The following is a 15,326-nucleotide window of genomic DNA, read 5'->3' on the forward strand; positions in this document are numbered from 1 at the left end:
TTCGTCTGTCTTTCCTCCGTGATGATCTGATCTGGTGTCTGATCTGCACCTCCAGCGACCTACTTGGCTCTTTCCTCCCCCCCCTCCCCCTTCGTCACTGACTCCGTCATCGCTGCACCCAATCACCTCCTGAGTTGAGGCACGGGGTTTCGGTTCACCTCCCGCCACAGCTCCTCTGATCTCTTCCTCAGCGTTTCCTATAAAAAGGTGACGGCGAGAATCAGCTCAGGTCACGTTGGTCCGGAGGAGGACTCTGAAAACACCTGATCAACGACCAAACACTCGAGATCACAGGTGAAGAGTGCGAGTGTGTGACAAACTTCTGCAAAGGCTGACTCACTAACCAACCGGCGTGTGGGCTGATCAACCTGCCTCTCAACTGCAAACTGCTGGTGGAAAGTGGAAGAGAGGCCTGCAGCTCAGAGCAGCAAAGTGTCAGAAAAAAACACCTCCAACCAATCAGGAGGTGAGCTGCAACACCTCAGAGCGTCGCCGGGTGTTAAGAAGCTGCAGCGCCGTGTGAACGCTGCTGCAGCCGCCTCGACATCCTCCCACCTACAAACAGGAAACCACACCGAGGGAAGGAAGCCGAGTCCTCCTCTTCACTCCTCTTCACTCCTCTTCTGTCCTCGCTCGGCCTCTTTTCTCCTCCTGACCTACCAGGAGCTAACTGCCACTTTGCTTTTTCTTTTTCTTTCCATTTCAGCCAAGTTCCTCTAATTCCATCCTCATCTAGAGAGTAGAAATATACGCTACTGCAGATATCGAAGATTAGGTTAGGTGCTGGACAACGGCTGCGTCCGAAATCCCAATTTAAAGCTCCCTGATGAGTGAGAGACTTGAGTGACTTCAGAATCCTGCTTATCATCATCGTCATCGCCATTTTGCATCATCACTAAAATGCAGCACATTGCATTGTGGGAAAGTTGTGTACATGGCAGGTACACAACACGTGCACACTCAGACTTCAGACGCAGCAGCAGTGACTTCTGGAGTCTCTGCTGGTTTGTTTCATGGCACAAAAACCATGTAAGAAATGACATTAATGACTCAGGGAGCTCTGGAGGTGCTGCCAGGCGTTTCCCTGTTTCCAGGCTTTATGCTAAGCTAAGCTAAGCTAAGCTAAGTGGTTGCAGCTTTATATTTATGTGGCATCAATCTGAACATCTGACTTCCCAAAATGTCAAAGTGTTCCTTTGAATAAAACACTCATCAGAATATTATTTTGATTTTAATAAAGCTTTTGATTTCTGATTCTTTGGTGCATCCTGATACTTTTCTCCTTTCGGATCATTTCAACAGCAACTTGAACGAGTTCGTAACTCGAGTCGTCTTCATCAAGTGCACTCACTCACAAACGTGACAAGTTAATTCTCCTTTAATAGTTCACAAAAAGATTTGCTAAAATAATTTGAGGTTAACAAACAACTTCGATTATTAACATTCATTAAAAAGCTTCTTTTTAAAGAACCGTCGTTAACATGATGCTTCCCGCAGCCGTCACCGGAGACCGACTGGGGAACTAGTTTCTCCCCTCGGTCGACTCGGTGAAGACTCTGAACCTGACGAAGGAAACCGGGAACAGACCTTCTTAAAAACAAAGTGTCCCTTTAACCAGATCTCCTTCACACGCCGCAAACGTTTTAGACTAAACAGGATTAAAACCAGCAGAAAAGCTCGTAACCGATAAACAGGTGAATAAAAAGGGACAGAGGAGACTTGGACTCTTGGACCAGTATTTTCTGGTTCTTGGTCTCTGAATGAACTGCAGGACGGTTAGTGTTAGAATTCAAACATATACAAATACATGGTTATGAAAGCTGATTAATAAAGCTCTTCCTGATATAAAATCACTCCAGCTGGTTTGTGGTTATACAGAAGATGTGGATCACAGTCTTTGTTTTCTGGACGCCTGGCTGATCCCAGGTCAGGTCGTTTCACTCCTGAGCGTCGAATAAACGGTAAAACCAAACCACAGAGCGGCTTCCGTTGCTTCTCCTCAGAGTCTCCGCCGCTCGTTTTCAACTTCATGTCTGCTCCGAAAACATTCAGCGAGCTTCGAGTTGAACTCACCTAAAAAATAAAATCTGGAGACAAAATGCAAAAAGGGGTCTCCAGGACGACGGCGTGCTCCAGAGCAGCACAGGAAAAGTATAAAAAGTCAAGTCCACAAAGTAAAAACAAACCCATCCTAAAACGCCGGTGTTCAGTCCTCAAAACAATTCAATGTAACAACCGCAGAGCACGTTGGACCAGGGCCCAACGCAGGACCAGGGCCCAACGCAGGACCAGGGCCCAACGCAGGACCAGGGCCCAACGCAGGACCAGGCCCAACGCAGGACCCTCAGATCAGGACGCTGGACACGGGGACTCTGGTGGACCGGCCGCTTTTAGGGACAACGATCGGCTCGTCATCTGTGAACAGAGACGAGAAGAAAAGTTGATTTATTCTGCTTCTCCATCGCCGAAGACACACCCTCCTCCTCCTCATCATCATCATCACTCTCAGCATCATCATGACTCATCATCACTCTCATCATCATCATCATCGTTACTATCATCATCATCACCACCACTTTCATCATCATACTATCATCATCATCACTCTCAGCATCATCATGACTCATCACTCTCATCATCATCATCATCATCATTACTATCATCATCATCACCACTTTCATCATCATCATCACTCTCAGCATCACTCTCATCATCATCATCATCATTACTATCATCATCATCATCGCCACTTTCATCATCATCGCCACTTTCATCATCATCACCTTCATCATCATACTATCATCATCATCATCACTCTCAGCATCATCATCACTCATCATCACTCTCATCATCATCATCATCATTACTATCATCATCATCATCACCACTTTCATCATCATCATCACCTTCATCATCATACTATTATCATCATCATCATCATCATCACCACCACCCTATCATTATCATCATCATCACTCTCAGCATCATCATCACTCATCATCACTCTCATCATCATACTATCATCCTCATCATCATCACCCTATCATCATCATCATCACCTTCATCATCATCACCACCCTATCATCATCATCATCATCACCTTCATCATCATCACCACCCTATCATCATCATCACCTTCACCACCCTATCATCATCATCATCACCTGGACTGGAGGACCTCTGAAGGTCTGAGCTCTTCATTCAAGTTGTCTACAGTCAAAATGTGATGAATCCCCAAAACATGGTCCTGATGCGAGAGTCCAGCTACAGGGACCTGCACAGGTCACATCAGGGCGGGTTTGTCTCACCTGTGGGGACGTAGTTTTCGGCACGATGGCGGTCTCTTTCGATGAAGAGGGCGGTGGCGAGGAAGAAACCTCCGCCCACCACGGCGACGAAGGAGCAGAGCAGCAGAGAGAGCTGCAGAGAGCGGAACTGCCACAGGAACGAGTCCGTCTTCCTCAGAGAGTCCGAAACCTGAGACACACAAGAGGAGGACTGAGGCCGGGACAGAGACCAGGACAGGGGCCAGGACAGGGGCCGGGACAGGGGCCGGGACAGGGGCCGGGACAGGGGCCAGGACAGGGGCCAGCTGCAGCACAGATGTTCAGATTGATACCGCTCTCGAGCTACAGCCAGCTGCTGGTTAGCATAGCTTAGCATAAAGACTGGAAACAGGGGGAAACAGCTAGCCTGTCTAACGGATCTTCAGAGAGATCATTCAAACACGAGGACACGTCACATCCCCGCGTTCTGGTGAAGAGCTGATTAGACACCCGGTTTCTTTAATCCCAAACCCAGACTACAGAAACGGTTTCTCGTTCACATGACAGTTAAGAACTCAGACGACTGGAGATCTTTACTCTAATTTGTTTATATATTAATGACATGATCTATTAGATGTTTGTACTAACTCATACATACATACATATATGTGTGTGTGATGACATACCACTCCGATCAGGTACGGACTTCCTGCGTCTCCCAGCAGATGTGAGATGACGATCTGCAGAGCCTCGGCTGTGGAGCGGCGAGTGGGAACGACGACGTACTGACCGACGGGAGACAGAGACAACGCATGAAGCCAAACCTCAGAAGACTTAAAGAGCATGTCAATGATCCTCAGTGAGACTGAGGTGTGATTCTGGTGCTCACCAGCAGGATGTCAGCCACGATGGCCCAGTTCATGGACAGGAACGTCTCCCCGAGGAAAATGAAGACCTGAAGGGGGACAGACAGAAAACACATCACACCTAGAGCTCAACATCTACAGGTTCAGGCTTCTGTTACGATCCAGTGATTTATGATATTATATGGAGAGGACGAGAGGACAAGGGGACGAGAGGATGAGAGGACAAGAGGACGAGAGGACAAGGGGACGAGAGGACGAGAGGACAAGGGGACGAGAGGACGAGAGGACAAGGGGACGAGAGGACAAGGGGACGAGAGGACGAGGGGACGAGAGGACGAGAGGACAAGAGGACAAGGGGACGAGGGGACAAGGGGACGAGAGCTCACGTATGTGGCGATGGTGCTGGCCTGAGCGAAGACGATGGCCAGGTAGAGGAACGGCGCCGAGAGGAGCAGCCCGGCAGCGCAGACCAGCGGGTCGGCCCTGGGCGTCCTCGTCCTCAGCTGCCGACTGACCTGCACGCCGCTGGCCACGCCCAGCACACCTGTGATGCAGGTGATGATCCCGAAAATCAGACTGAGAAGAGAAGCACAGCGTCAGGGTGCGCCCCCCCCCGGGGACATTCACCGTGCGGCCGAGCAGACGGTCCTACGTTACCTGTCGGAGGAGGCGCAGTTTCCCTCCACGCAGGGAGCTCTCTCCCCGGTGAAGACCGCCGCTCTGAAGAGGAACGTCGGCGCCCAGAGAGCCAGAGAGCCGGTGACAAACGCCACCGCTGTGAAGCCGAAGGTGGACAACACGAAGCTGTAGCTGCAGACAGGCAGGCAGAGAGACAGGCAGACAGACAGGCAGAAACACTGTGAGAAATGTCTGCATGGTGGGAGGTTCACACGCTGCTTCACCTGTCTGTTAAAGGCTTTTGGTGGCTTCTCGTCATTCAGACCGTAACCCCTGGTTTCAGTTACCGACATGTTCCACAATGACTCAGTCATGTGACTCAGACATGTGACTCAGACATGTGACTCAGTCATGTGACTCAGTCATGTGACTCAGACATGTGACTCAGACATGACAGGAAGGCTACAGAAACACAGCGCTCAGGCTCACTGTTAGCTACTGGGACCAGTTTCACAAAAGAAATCTGCAAACACTGCAGACTGACACAGACTGCTGGTGTTCAGACGCCTCAGTGAGACACGACGCTCCAGGTTCAGCTCCAGGTTCAGCTCCAGGTTCAGCTCCAGGTTCAGCTCCAGGTTCAGCTCCAGGTTCAGCTCCAGGTTCTTGAGAAGGTTTTTGACTGCAGGATGCAGTGATGTTACCGCGGCCTGGTCAACCTGCTCAGGGGCCCCTACTGGCCCCCCACTCTCCCATGTTGCCTACACACAGCAGCTTCCTTACATGACCAGAGTCCCAGATACCAACCGGTCCTCCTGCTGGAGTAGGATCACCTGGCCCCGAGCGTTTCTAATAAAGGTTTTAAACCTGCACGGGGTCTCAGGATTAGCTGATCTGCAGGACTCTCCTGCACCGATACTGAATTTCATCGGTGCAAATTTGCAGTTAATCAAAATATCAAAAACACGGAGCTACTTTCCCCCGTCGGTCCTCAGCCCTGAACATTATTAAACGTGAGTGATGTTGAACGTACTTCTTGCTCAGGGCCAGCAGGTCCGTCAGCCAGCTGGTCTGGTGCAGGTGATGCTCCGGGCGAGCTTCGATGGCCCCTCTTTTAGGCTCCTGGACCACGGACAGCAGCAGCAGCACCGCGATCAGTCCCAACCCCGGAGTCACCTGAGGAGAGGACACAGTGTGAGGGGACAGTGCAGGTCCAGCAGCAGCCAGGACCACAGACGGAGATCCAGCCACACTCACCCGCAGAGCCCAGTGCCAGTCCTGCGCTAGACTGCTGACTTGTGAGCCCACGATGTATCCAAGACCACTGACAGGAAGACAAGACGTTGACAAGAAGGTCACTTCCTGTTTGACATTGTCCTTTAGTGAGGAGGCAGGAAGTCAATCATCACACATCATTTAACAGAACTGACGCCTGATCATCAGCACTAATTAATATTAAGAACTGTATTTATATTAGCACCTTTCAAAACAAAGGTACAAAGAGTGTCACCAGGACCTCTGGACTTTCATTATGAATCGTGTAATTAAAACCTCTCTGTTACTCTGGTGCGTCTGTCCACTGTGAAGCTGAGCTGGGATCAGGCGCTCCTCTACAGACCCACCTGCCCACAGGGATGGCAAAATAAAAGAAGGAGAGCATGTTTGTCCTCTTCTCCTTCACGTAGAGGTCAGCGATGATGGTGGGAGCGATGGTGGAGTAACTGGCCTCTCCCACTCCGACCAGGCCTCGAGTCAACAGCAGGACCCAGAAGTGCTGCAGGACGATGGGGGAGGGACGAGGGTTTACATTCAATCGAATTTAAACTTTCAGAGAGTAAACGTTGTTCAGCGTTCACGTCAGCACACGGGACGGTCAGAGCAACACGTCACTCACTTCTTTGGGGGTGTAGGAGCTGGCAAGTGTCACCACAGACCAGAACGTAATGCCGAAACTCATGATGTACTTCCTGTTGTACCGGTCGCCCAGGTATCCAAAGACCGGAGCCAGGATCATGTAGCTGCAGATAAAGACTGGAAGGAAACAAACGATGAAGCCTCTCTGCAGCAGGGATTTACTGTCAGATCACTGAGACTATTCTGAAGATTCCTTCCCTGAAATCTGAAATCACTCTTTTCTCAGGAAAACTGGGACTTTATCAACACAGAACTGCAGATAATTGAGTATACAAATCTTATTGTCAATTCTAAACGTGGTTCTCTGGGAGCGTGGCGACCTTCACGGCGCCGAGCGGAGACTTTCACTGAAGATGGGAAATATTCTTCTTACCTGTTTGGAGTAAACCCGACTTCTCATCATTGATCGCAAAGTAATGCTCTATGTCAGGGAGGACACCTGGTGGAGTCAACACACACGTATTCTTTGTCACACCTCCTGTCTGAACGCACATCTTTAATGTGTAATGATCATCGTGCAAAGGCCTCTGATTGGCCGGCGGCGGGCTGTACCTGCCACAGTGAACCTGTCCATGTAGTTGAGCAGGTTGATGTAGCAGAGGATGAAGACGGTCAGCAGCGCTCGGACTTTGGACACCCCGCTGGGCGACTCCTCCTGCGGCCGCGGACCCGCCGCCCCGCCCTGCTCCTCCGGACCCTCCGCCTCGCTGTCATCGGAGAAGAACGGAGCCGAGTCCGACGTGGGCTCGCCCAGAGACATGGCCGCCGCTGAGGAGAGGGATCAATACACGCAGTTAGTCCATCGGGCTGAAGAAAAATGTTCTTTAACCATCAAAGAAGTTGGTTTTGTTGTCTAATATTATTTATTAAAATCAGGACACATGACCAGCAGCTCATCTCAGTACCAAGCGGATTATTTCCTCAATTCATTTGGTGAAAAAACATTTTCCACGAGCACGAAACCAACGTCCTGTTTAGACTGAAAGTAACTACGTACGTAATTTTGAGGTACTCGAGTATTTCCATTTCGTGCTACTTGACACTGACAGAGGGAAATATTGTACTTAATAATACAGAAGATAATCAAATCAATTCTGATGTATTATTTCCCTCTGAGTAGAAGTAGAAAGTACAAGTACCTCAAATTTATACTTTAGTACAGTACTTGAGTAAATGTCTCTAACGCAGATGACGAAGAACATAAAGAGGTGAAGAAGAGGAAGAGGCAGAGAAAGGAGAAGCACAGAGTGAAACTTCAGTCATGTGAAATCCCGACAGACGTCTTCCTGCGTCCTGCTGCAAGGCGGCCGGTGAAGAGCTCCCATCGCTCTCAGGAACAGCTGCTGCAGACGTTTGCACAGTTACAGACTGAGCTCGGAGTCGGAGCTCCTCTGAAGCTCTGATGAAATGGGCTTTTCACTTTCTTGGGAAACTTCCTCTCCGATGTTTCTCTGGAGGGGAAAGTGCAGGAGCTGATCTTCTGACTTCAGCAGCTGTTAATGATTTACGTCAGACTTCTCCTCCACATGGGGGTTTTCCAGGACAGTCGGTCAAAACAAGACCTGTGTGGACGTCACCTTGGACTAAATATTCAATATATTGGTAATCATCAATCATTGCAACCCCTGTCCTTATGCTCGGACAATATTGATGTTGTAATAATAAGCTGATATGTTATCATATTTACAAGAGCGCTGAAAATCACATGGAAAGTTAACACGTATGACTGCTGTATAACCCAGAATACACATTCAGAAGTACTGAAAAGATAGATATATACATATCGATGTTGGTCAGATGAAACATATTTCATGATATCTTGGGATGTGATGTTTCTCACCTTTACTTATTTAAAGAGATATTAAATGATTGTATTAAATGATTGGCCTATTCTTCTTGGATTTGTCAGAAATGAGAAGTGAACTGCATGTTTAAGGAGCCACTCTGTCTTGAACTTTGACTCATTTGCAAACACAAGTCATTGATCAGAGAGCTATCAGTACATGATCAGAGCCCCGGTGCTGCTCTGCTGTCCCGCACCGACATCCCGCACGAGTAAATAATAAGCTGCCACTGCTAAACTTAGCCTCCAGCTATCCAGGGTGTTGAACGTTCACAAAAACAGCGACGGCTGAGAAATGACTTGGGACGTCTTCTCATAACTTAAGCAAATAGTTATATAACTGGAACGGAGAGAACGGCACTCCAAACTCCATTCACAATGTTGTCAGTTTTAAGTACCTTGCCTTGCAACAGACGTACCGTTCCTTGTTAACTGTTGAGGTATGACACGGGACATTTTAAGGGGCCCTCTGAGAAATTCGACAGTCAAATGAGATCATTTTCCAAAAGCCTTTTGTCACGGAGGGAATGCCACCCCAGACTCCATTCAGGATCTGTCGGTTTTATGTACGCTGCTTTACAACAAGCCACAAGTTACTTTAAAACGACTGAGATGTGACACTCAAGGCTTTTGATAACTTCGGCAAATGACTTAGATGGTTTAATTAAAGCATTTTTTTTTAAATAAGAAATATAACATTTACAAATGAACTACAGCGCTTATCACCCACGACAGTAAGCTAAACGTAATATAATGACATATATGAGGAATGGTCTTTGAGGTAAATAAAGACGCTTGAACGTTACAGAAAATATCAAACAACGCTAAATTCGCTGTGTTTTGAATAGAGTTCGGCGTGAGGTTGTGTAGTTAAGTACAAGAGGGTACGTAGTGAAGTTCATCAAAGCTTTGAATTAGTTTTTTTGAGGAAACAAAAGAAAAACGGCTTCATTTTATTGACCATTTGGCGAATGGTAGTCCATGAGCAGCCCGCGGGGTTAGCTTGCTGCCTGCTGCTGTTTACCTTGGAGGATGAGTCAGGCTGACGCTTCTTTCTTCTCTCTGCCGCCGCTCCAAAGCTCTTCTTCGTCACGCGCAGTTGTGAGCGTTATTCAGAGCCCATCCTGATGCTTTACGGTCAAACGTTTTCCCGTGAACACCGACTGTCGGGACTGCATTGAATAAAAACAAATGTTTACTTCAGAAGACTTCAGAGATGACATTCTGCACCGCCGCCATGTTGGATCTGACCAAACTTCCGCCCCGCAGCTCACATGACCTCCTTATCCACAAGTCACATGACACTATCAATCACTAATCAGTGGAAGTGGCTTTCTTTTAGTACATGTACTCCAGTTAGGTGTAGTTTCTGAAGTCAGAAGCACTAGTACAGATTAAAGTACCCAACAGTATATTACAAAGTACTTACAATTAGCTCCTCCTACAATTAGTCAATTGATTGGACAGAAAATTAATTGGCGACTATTCTGATAACTGATTAAGTAATTTTTTAAGCCAAACTGTGAAGATCTGCTGCTTTTCTTTGTCATATGATAATAAACTGAGTACTGTTCATTCATTTATTACACACTTAAGGAAAGTGTAATGAACATAATTCTCTATTTTCTGACATTTTATACACCAGAAAATGATCAATCAATCGAGAAAATAATTGACACATTGCTGGATAATGACTTGTTTTGTACATTTCATGGTCTTCTGATTTCAAGTTTGTGTCACGTTTGATTTTGACTATGAACGAACAGCCTTTAACTTCAGCTTTGTGGTACTGCTACTTTGGCTGAGGTACACGACCTGAACCCGCCGCCCTCCACTCACAGACTTAATACTACCTCAGAGTTTTCTTACAGAGAGTAACTTCTACTCCTTTTATTATTATTTTCAATAAAAAAGAACATGTAAAAAGTCAGGTATTGTACAGTCACAAAAACATTAAAATAAGTTTACAATTGTACAATGATTTAAGGTCTACTGTTGTCACTTTTAACTCAACATTTACAAATGAAGTGTCTTTTACACATAAAGTAACTGATCTGTCTGAAATGAAGCTAAAGGCTTAAGTCCAAACTTCGATGATGTCTCCGTCCTCCATGTCGAGCTGAGCCGGCGTCTGGTTGTGTGTCACTTTGGAGCCGTCGAAGTGGAAGCGGACCCGTCTCTTGGCGCTGGCAGACATCTTGGACAGATACTGGGAGAAGATGGAGCCCAGCTGTGCGTCCTGAAACACACAGATGACATCACTGGTTTGTGTCCTGCTGCTAAAACAAACACAAAGCAGAAGATGGAGAGAAGACGAGGAGCTACGAACTCTGTCCAGAGAGAACTCCTGTGAAGCGTCTCTGTCTTTGCTCTGCAGCCTCACGGTGATGCTGCTGCTGCCGCCGCCGGCTTCACCTTCATCCTCTGCTGCCATGACGACACACTCTGCACGAGAAAAAGCAAACAGACTTTCAGAAGATTTTGGATTTAAATTTTCTGCAGTTTGAGGTCTTTTGAATTATTCTGCTCTGTGCTGATTTGATCTTTTAACAGCTAAATGTGATTTTAGCCGTGCTAGCAGCGTAGTTCTGTCTGTCACTGTAGTCCAGACTGAAACATCTCATCATCCTCTGACTCTTCATCTAGCGCCATCATCAGGTCAACATGTTCATGTGTCATCAACTACTTTATTGAAGATAAAAAGTCCCAATGAAACCTGTTCCCAGTACGTTGTGTGGAGCAGCGGTGGACTACCAGCAGGACGGCCTGGAAACTGCCCCGATTCATTGCAAAGTTGTTCTGGTATTTTACCACCAAAGTACAACAGCATCTCATGCGAGTCCTGCTTTACTCCGTCATGTTGACGGAGTACCACCACCTTTGTGTAGCAGCTGAGTGATGTTGTCAAGGATAATGATTTAGTTCCCTCTGGTGGTGCAATGAAAAAACTGACTTTGTCCCAGAGGACACATGCTCAAAACCTCAAAACCATAAACACAAATCAGGTCAATTCTACATACAACTTTTTTTTTCCGAGCTGAAAAATGAACCTTCAAGCTGCAGTTTATTAACAAACTGAAATGTTAGCATCATGCTAACAAAACAATTTGCTACTGAAGAGAAGAATGAACTTGTTTGTCACGTGACTGACCGATAATGTCTGCGATGCCGAGGCCGAGCTCGCTGACGGTCGAGTCTGTTGGAAGCTCCACTTCCTCCCTCAACAACATGAGGCGAGGAGGAGGAACGTTAAGGATGAAGGACATCCGGGTCACCACGTCACTCAAAGGTGTCGACTGGAAAACACAAGCCACGTGTTAGACGGACAAAAGTGTGACATCATCTTGTACTGTGTGCGTCTTAATGTTGTCACAGTTTTTTGAGACGTCTCTGCGTCCGTACCGACACCACCGGGATCTTGTGGACTTCTGTTCGGCAGCGGATCTTGAGGGGGATCTCCCGGACCGAAGAGCTGTACAGAGAATCCTGAAGTCCAGAGTCAGGGTTCATGATGATGACATCATCATCGTTAGGGTTCATGATGGCGACATCATCATCGTCTGGAGACAGGAGACCTCGGCGGCATCTGGACCTCCTGTCCTGAGGTTCAGGAGACAGGAGGGAGTTCACCGCCCGGAGCTTTCTGTCGATCTCACTGAGGAAAACAAAATCACACAAGATGTCAACTTTTAAATACATCTAACTCCACTTCAACTGTTTGCAGCGTACACACTTCAACTATCTCTGGAAACGTTTAAATCTCTTTAAATGGCACTTCAACTGCTTTCAGTTCTTACTCATCAACCGACAGTTCATTTGCTTTCAGTTCTTCTCCTTCAACCACGTTCAGTGTTTAAATACAAACTGGAAATTAAACTACCTTCAGGGAATTAACTTGAAACTACATTTTCAAATGCTTTCAACATTTACACTTCAACTGCTTTAAGTGCTTCAACTTAAACTGCATGTCCCATACGTCTTACATCCAAAATATAAATGTATTTTAAGCATTTTATCCTGTTTATATTAATAATAATAATAATCCAGTCCACAAAGTGTGCAACATAAATAACGTTATTATTATAATAACTTGAGTGATACACCTACTTATTTGGTACAAAACAGTGAACTGAGCAACGAATCCAGACCCACCTGATCTTCTGTTTGACCTGTCTGGACTGTTTCTGGACTGGACTCTCTGGAGGAGGAGACGGGCTGCGAATGGCTTCTCTGAAATAAAGGAAGAGAAAAAACAAAGAAAACATATTCATGTTAATCGTTTTCTGTTAGTTATTAAAACGCTCCTAGAAACCTGGAGAAGGTGTGCCGAATTGGAGATTAGATTGGAGGCCATTTTGTTGGATGAACCAGTTCTCTGAGCTTCACCTGAGCTTCTCTACTTACAGTTCTGTTTTCTTCTCCACATGATGTTCTGCTTCGTCCTCCTCAGAGTCACTGAGGGTGACGGCGGCTGCTGTCGGTCCTCGAGATGAAAACCGCGACCACAAACTCTCGTCTGCACTGTCGTCTAATCCGGGACAGAAACAATCAACCTCACAGCGTACAAATCACCTGCCGCTGAGTTTAACTCTCTGTGAGTCGAGAAAACTCAGTTCTTACCTGCGTTTTCCTTTTCAGCGAACATGGCTGCCATTGGCTTCAGCTGCAGACAGCTGCTCACCTGAAAACAAAACCAAGAATAACAAAACAAAGTGCTTTACAGGTTGAACCATGATTCATAAAATTAGATTAATATTAATATATTAACATTAAAATAATACAAAAATAAAATGGAATAAAATACCAACAATAACATAAAAACAGATAAGACATGTTGGAAATAAATTGTTACTGCTGTTGTCAGTGTCAAACTAAAATCTTCCACACTGTTCTGGAGTCAGCCTTTGCTGGCCACTGGCCGTTTACCTTGTTGGAGTAAATGGGCACCGGGACGATAGCTGAAGGGTCCAGGATGCGTCTGCGTTTGGGGGGCGGCTTCACAGCCTGAACCTCACTGTCAGGCACCTGGGGAACAAAGACTGTGTTGAGCTGCTGTCTGAATAAGATATATTTCATTTCAAATGATTTATAAATGGTCTGTGGTGTGTGTTATGATGTTGTGGCACCAGTTTCTAAGGCCTTCCCTTGAAAATCTGATGTGATCCATCAGTGTCGTTTATTCAATAACATATTTATTGTAGACCTGAGCAAAACTACATTTGCCTCTGTACTCAAAAAAACAGCACCATTTCTATTTCCAGTGGAGGTTTTAGACGTCTCGCAGTCTAATTCCCTTATTTCTAAATACTGCTCCACCAAGCAGAGGACAGCTCATAAAAACCGTCAAGTCCTAACATGACAGGGCAAACCTCTAAATAAGTCACTGAAGACCTTGTAAGACCTGTAAAGTCAGGTTAACTATCTAGGCAAGCTTCCCATGTGTGGACTGCATACACTCACATTGCAGTTTATTAGCTAGCTAGCTCAAACTAATGTCTAATACAACAGTCAGGCACCACATCCTCCCTTCATGAAGCTTATAAAGTTCAGTTTTTGTTTTGTTTGAGGGGTGTTGATGAAGTTCTGGTAATGTTGCCTGTATTTGTAGGCTGTGGTTTGTGTTATTGTGAGGGTCACATCGCCAAACTGCAGCCTCCAAAACGACAATTAAGTTGAATCAAGAAAAAGTGAACATTACAGCCATTATGAAGGTAGGGTTTATGTTTAATACATGGCTGAAGTATTAGGCAGCACTGGTTTAACTATAAGTTCAATGGACCCATTAATAAAGTGGAAAATGAGTGTAACGTTTCATTTCCTGGTGATAACCAAAGCTAACGTTACTTTTAGCTAGCTAGCTAGGCGTTAAACTAGCTATAACTTAACGGCTTTAAAAGTGGTTCGGCGCTATTCTTGTTATACTTTCACATCCGATTAGAACGTGTCACGCTTTGTTAATGTGGTTAAATCGGTAGTTTAATGGTCTCTACCGTATCACTAGAAGCTAAAGCCCAAACCACTAGCGTGTCGCTCGGTCACCTAAGATTGGAGATTAACTTCAGGCTTTTATTTTGAATAGCTCTGATGAGACAGAGCTAACATCCGGGAGCGCTGATGCTAAGGTGCACTTATTCACTGTTGGGTGTAGTTTCCTCTGTTTCTGTGGCTTCGCGCCCAAACTGTTCACTGTCCGCCAGTAGCGAGTTTATTTTAATTACAACATTACACTTCTTATTTCTGACATGGTTCACCAGTTAAGTGCTTTTTAATCGATAAAAGCAGCAGATCTGTCAAACACTCACCGCTTCAGCCATTGTTTCTTTTCCGCGCACTACTGATGCTTTCAGGGACTGTGGGAATATAATAAGTCGCTGGGGGAATTTCAGTGATCTGGTGTTGCGTTCATGTAGTATAGGAAATATACAAACCGCTAATAAAGGAGCAACACACGGCCACGATGAGAAGTTAGCTATAGCACAGTATATTTAGCTGCACCAGTTGTGGACCATCAAAATAGTTTCTGATCAATTTCCTGTCAATCGACTAATCGTTTCAGCTGTAGTTTTAATTTAATTATGACAAAACATCATATTTTATAAACTCTGCCCGTTTTGTGTGTAAAAAAGTAAAAAGTACAATATTTTCCTCTGAGACGTACAAGTAGAAAGTGGGATGAAAAGAGTACAAGTACCTCAAACTTGGACTCAAGTAGAGTACGTAACTGCTTACAACATGGCTGATCTCAGTGCTGAAGCTGTAACTGTAGATGTGTTGTGTGTCTGGAGAAGAAGAGACTAAGCAGAGAAGCATGACCCCTTT

General features: G+C 45.9%; 2 protein-coding genes across 2 annotated transcripts; both read right to left on the minus strand.

Moving 5' to 3' along the window:
- Positions 1 to 1,362: 1,362 nt before the first annotated feature.
- spns1 (SPNS lysolipid transporter 1, lysophospholipid) lies at positions 1,363 to 9,671 on the minus strand. Its single transcript, XM_070923861.1, has 13 exons — positions 9,532 to 9,671; positions 7,217 to 7,432; positions 7,038 to 7,103; positions 6,645 to 6,781; positions 6,373 to 6,524; positions 6,008 to 6,074; positions 5,784 to 5,926; positions 4,790 to 4,942; positions 4,519 to 4,708; positions 4,156 to 4,221; positions 3,953 to 4,051; positions 3,309 to 3,477; positions 1,363 to 2,415 (listed from the first exon to the last, which is right to left on the minus strand). Exons 2-13 carry the CDS (start codon positions 7,422 to 7,424, stop codon positions 2,345 to 2,347), a joined length of 1,521 nt encoding a protein of 506 aa, XP_070779962.1. The 5' UTR covers positions 7,425 to 7,432; positions 9,532 to 9,671; the 3' UTR covers positions 1,363 to 2,344.
- Positions 9,672 to 10,432: 761 nt separating this feature from the next.
- On the minus strand, positions 10,433 to 14,840 carry nfatc2ip (nuclear factor of activated T cells 2 interacting protein). The gene is made up of 9 exons (XM_070923876.1): positions 14,810 to 14,840; positions 13,434 to 13,532; positions 13,128 to 13,188; positions 12,912 to 13,035; positions 12,660 to 12,737; positions 11,910 to 12,162; positions 11,659 to 11,803; positions 10,837 to 10,952; positions 10,433 to 10,746 (listed from the first exon to the last, which is right to left on the minus strand). The coding sequence occupies exons 1-9, from the start codon at positions 14,819 to 14,821 to the stop codon at positions 10,585 to 10,587; spliced, it is 1,050 nt and encodes a 349-aa protein (XP_070779977.1). The 5' UTR covers positions 14,822 to 14,840; the 3' UTR covers positions 10,433 to 10,584.
- Between the last annotated feature and the right edge of the window lie 486 nt (positions 14,841 to 15,326).

Source organism: Enoplosus armatus, chromosome 17 (genome assembly GCF_043641665.1).
Source record: "Enoplosus armatus isolate fEnoArm2 chromosome 17, fEnoArm2.hap1, whole genome shotgun sequence".
Classification (NCBI taxonomy): domain Eukaryota; kingdom Metazoa; phylum Chordata; class Actinopteri; order Centrarchiformes; family Enoplosidae; genus Enoplosus; species Enoplosus armatus.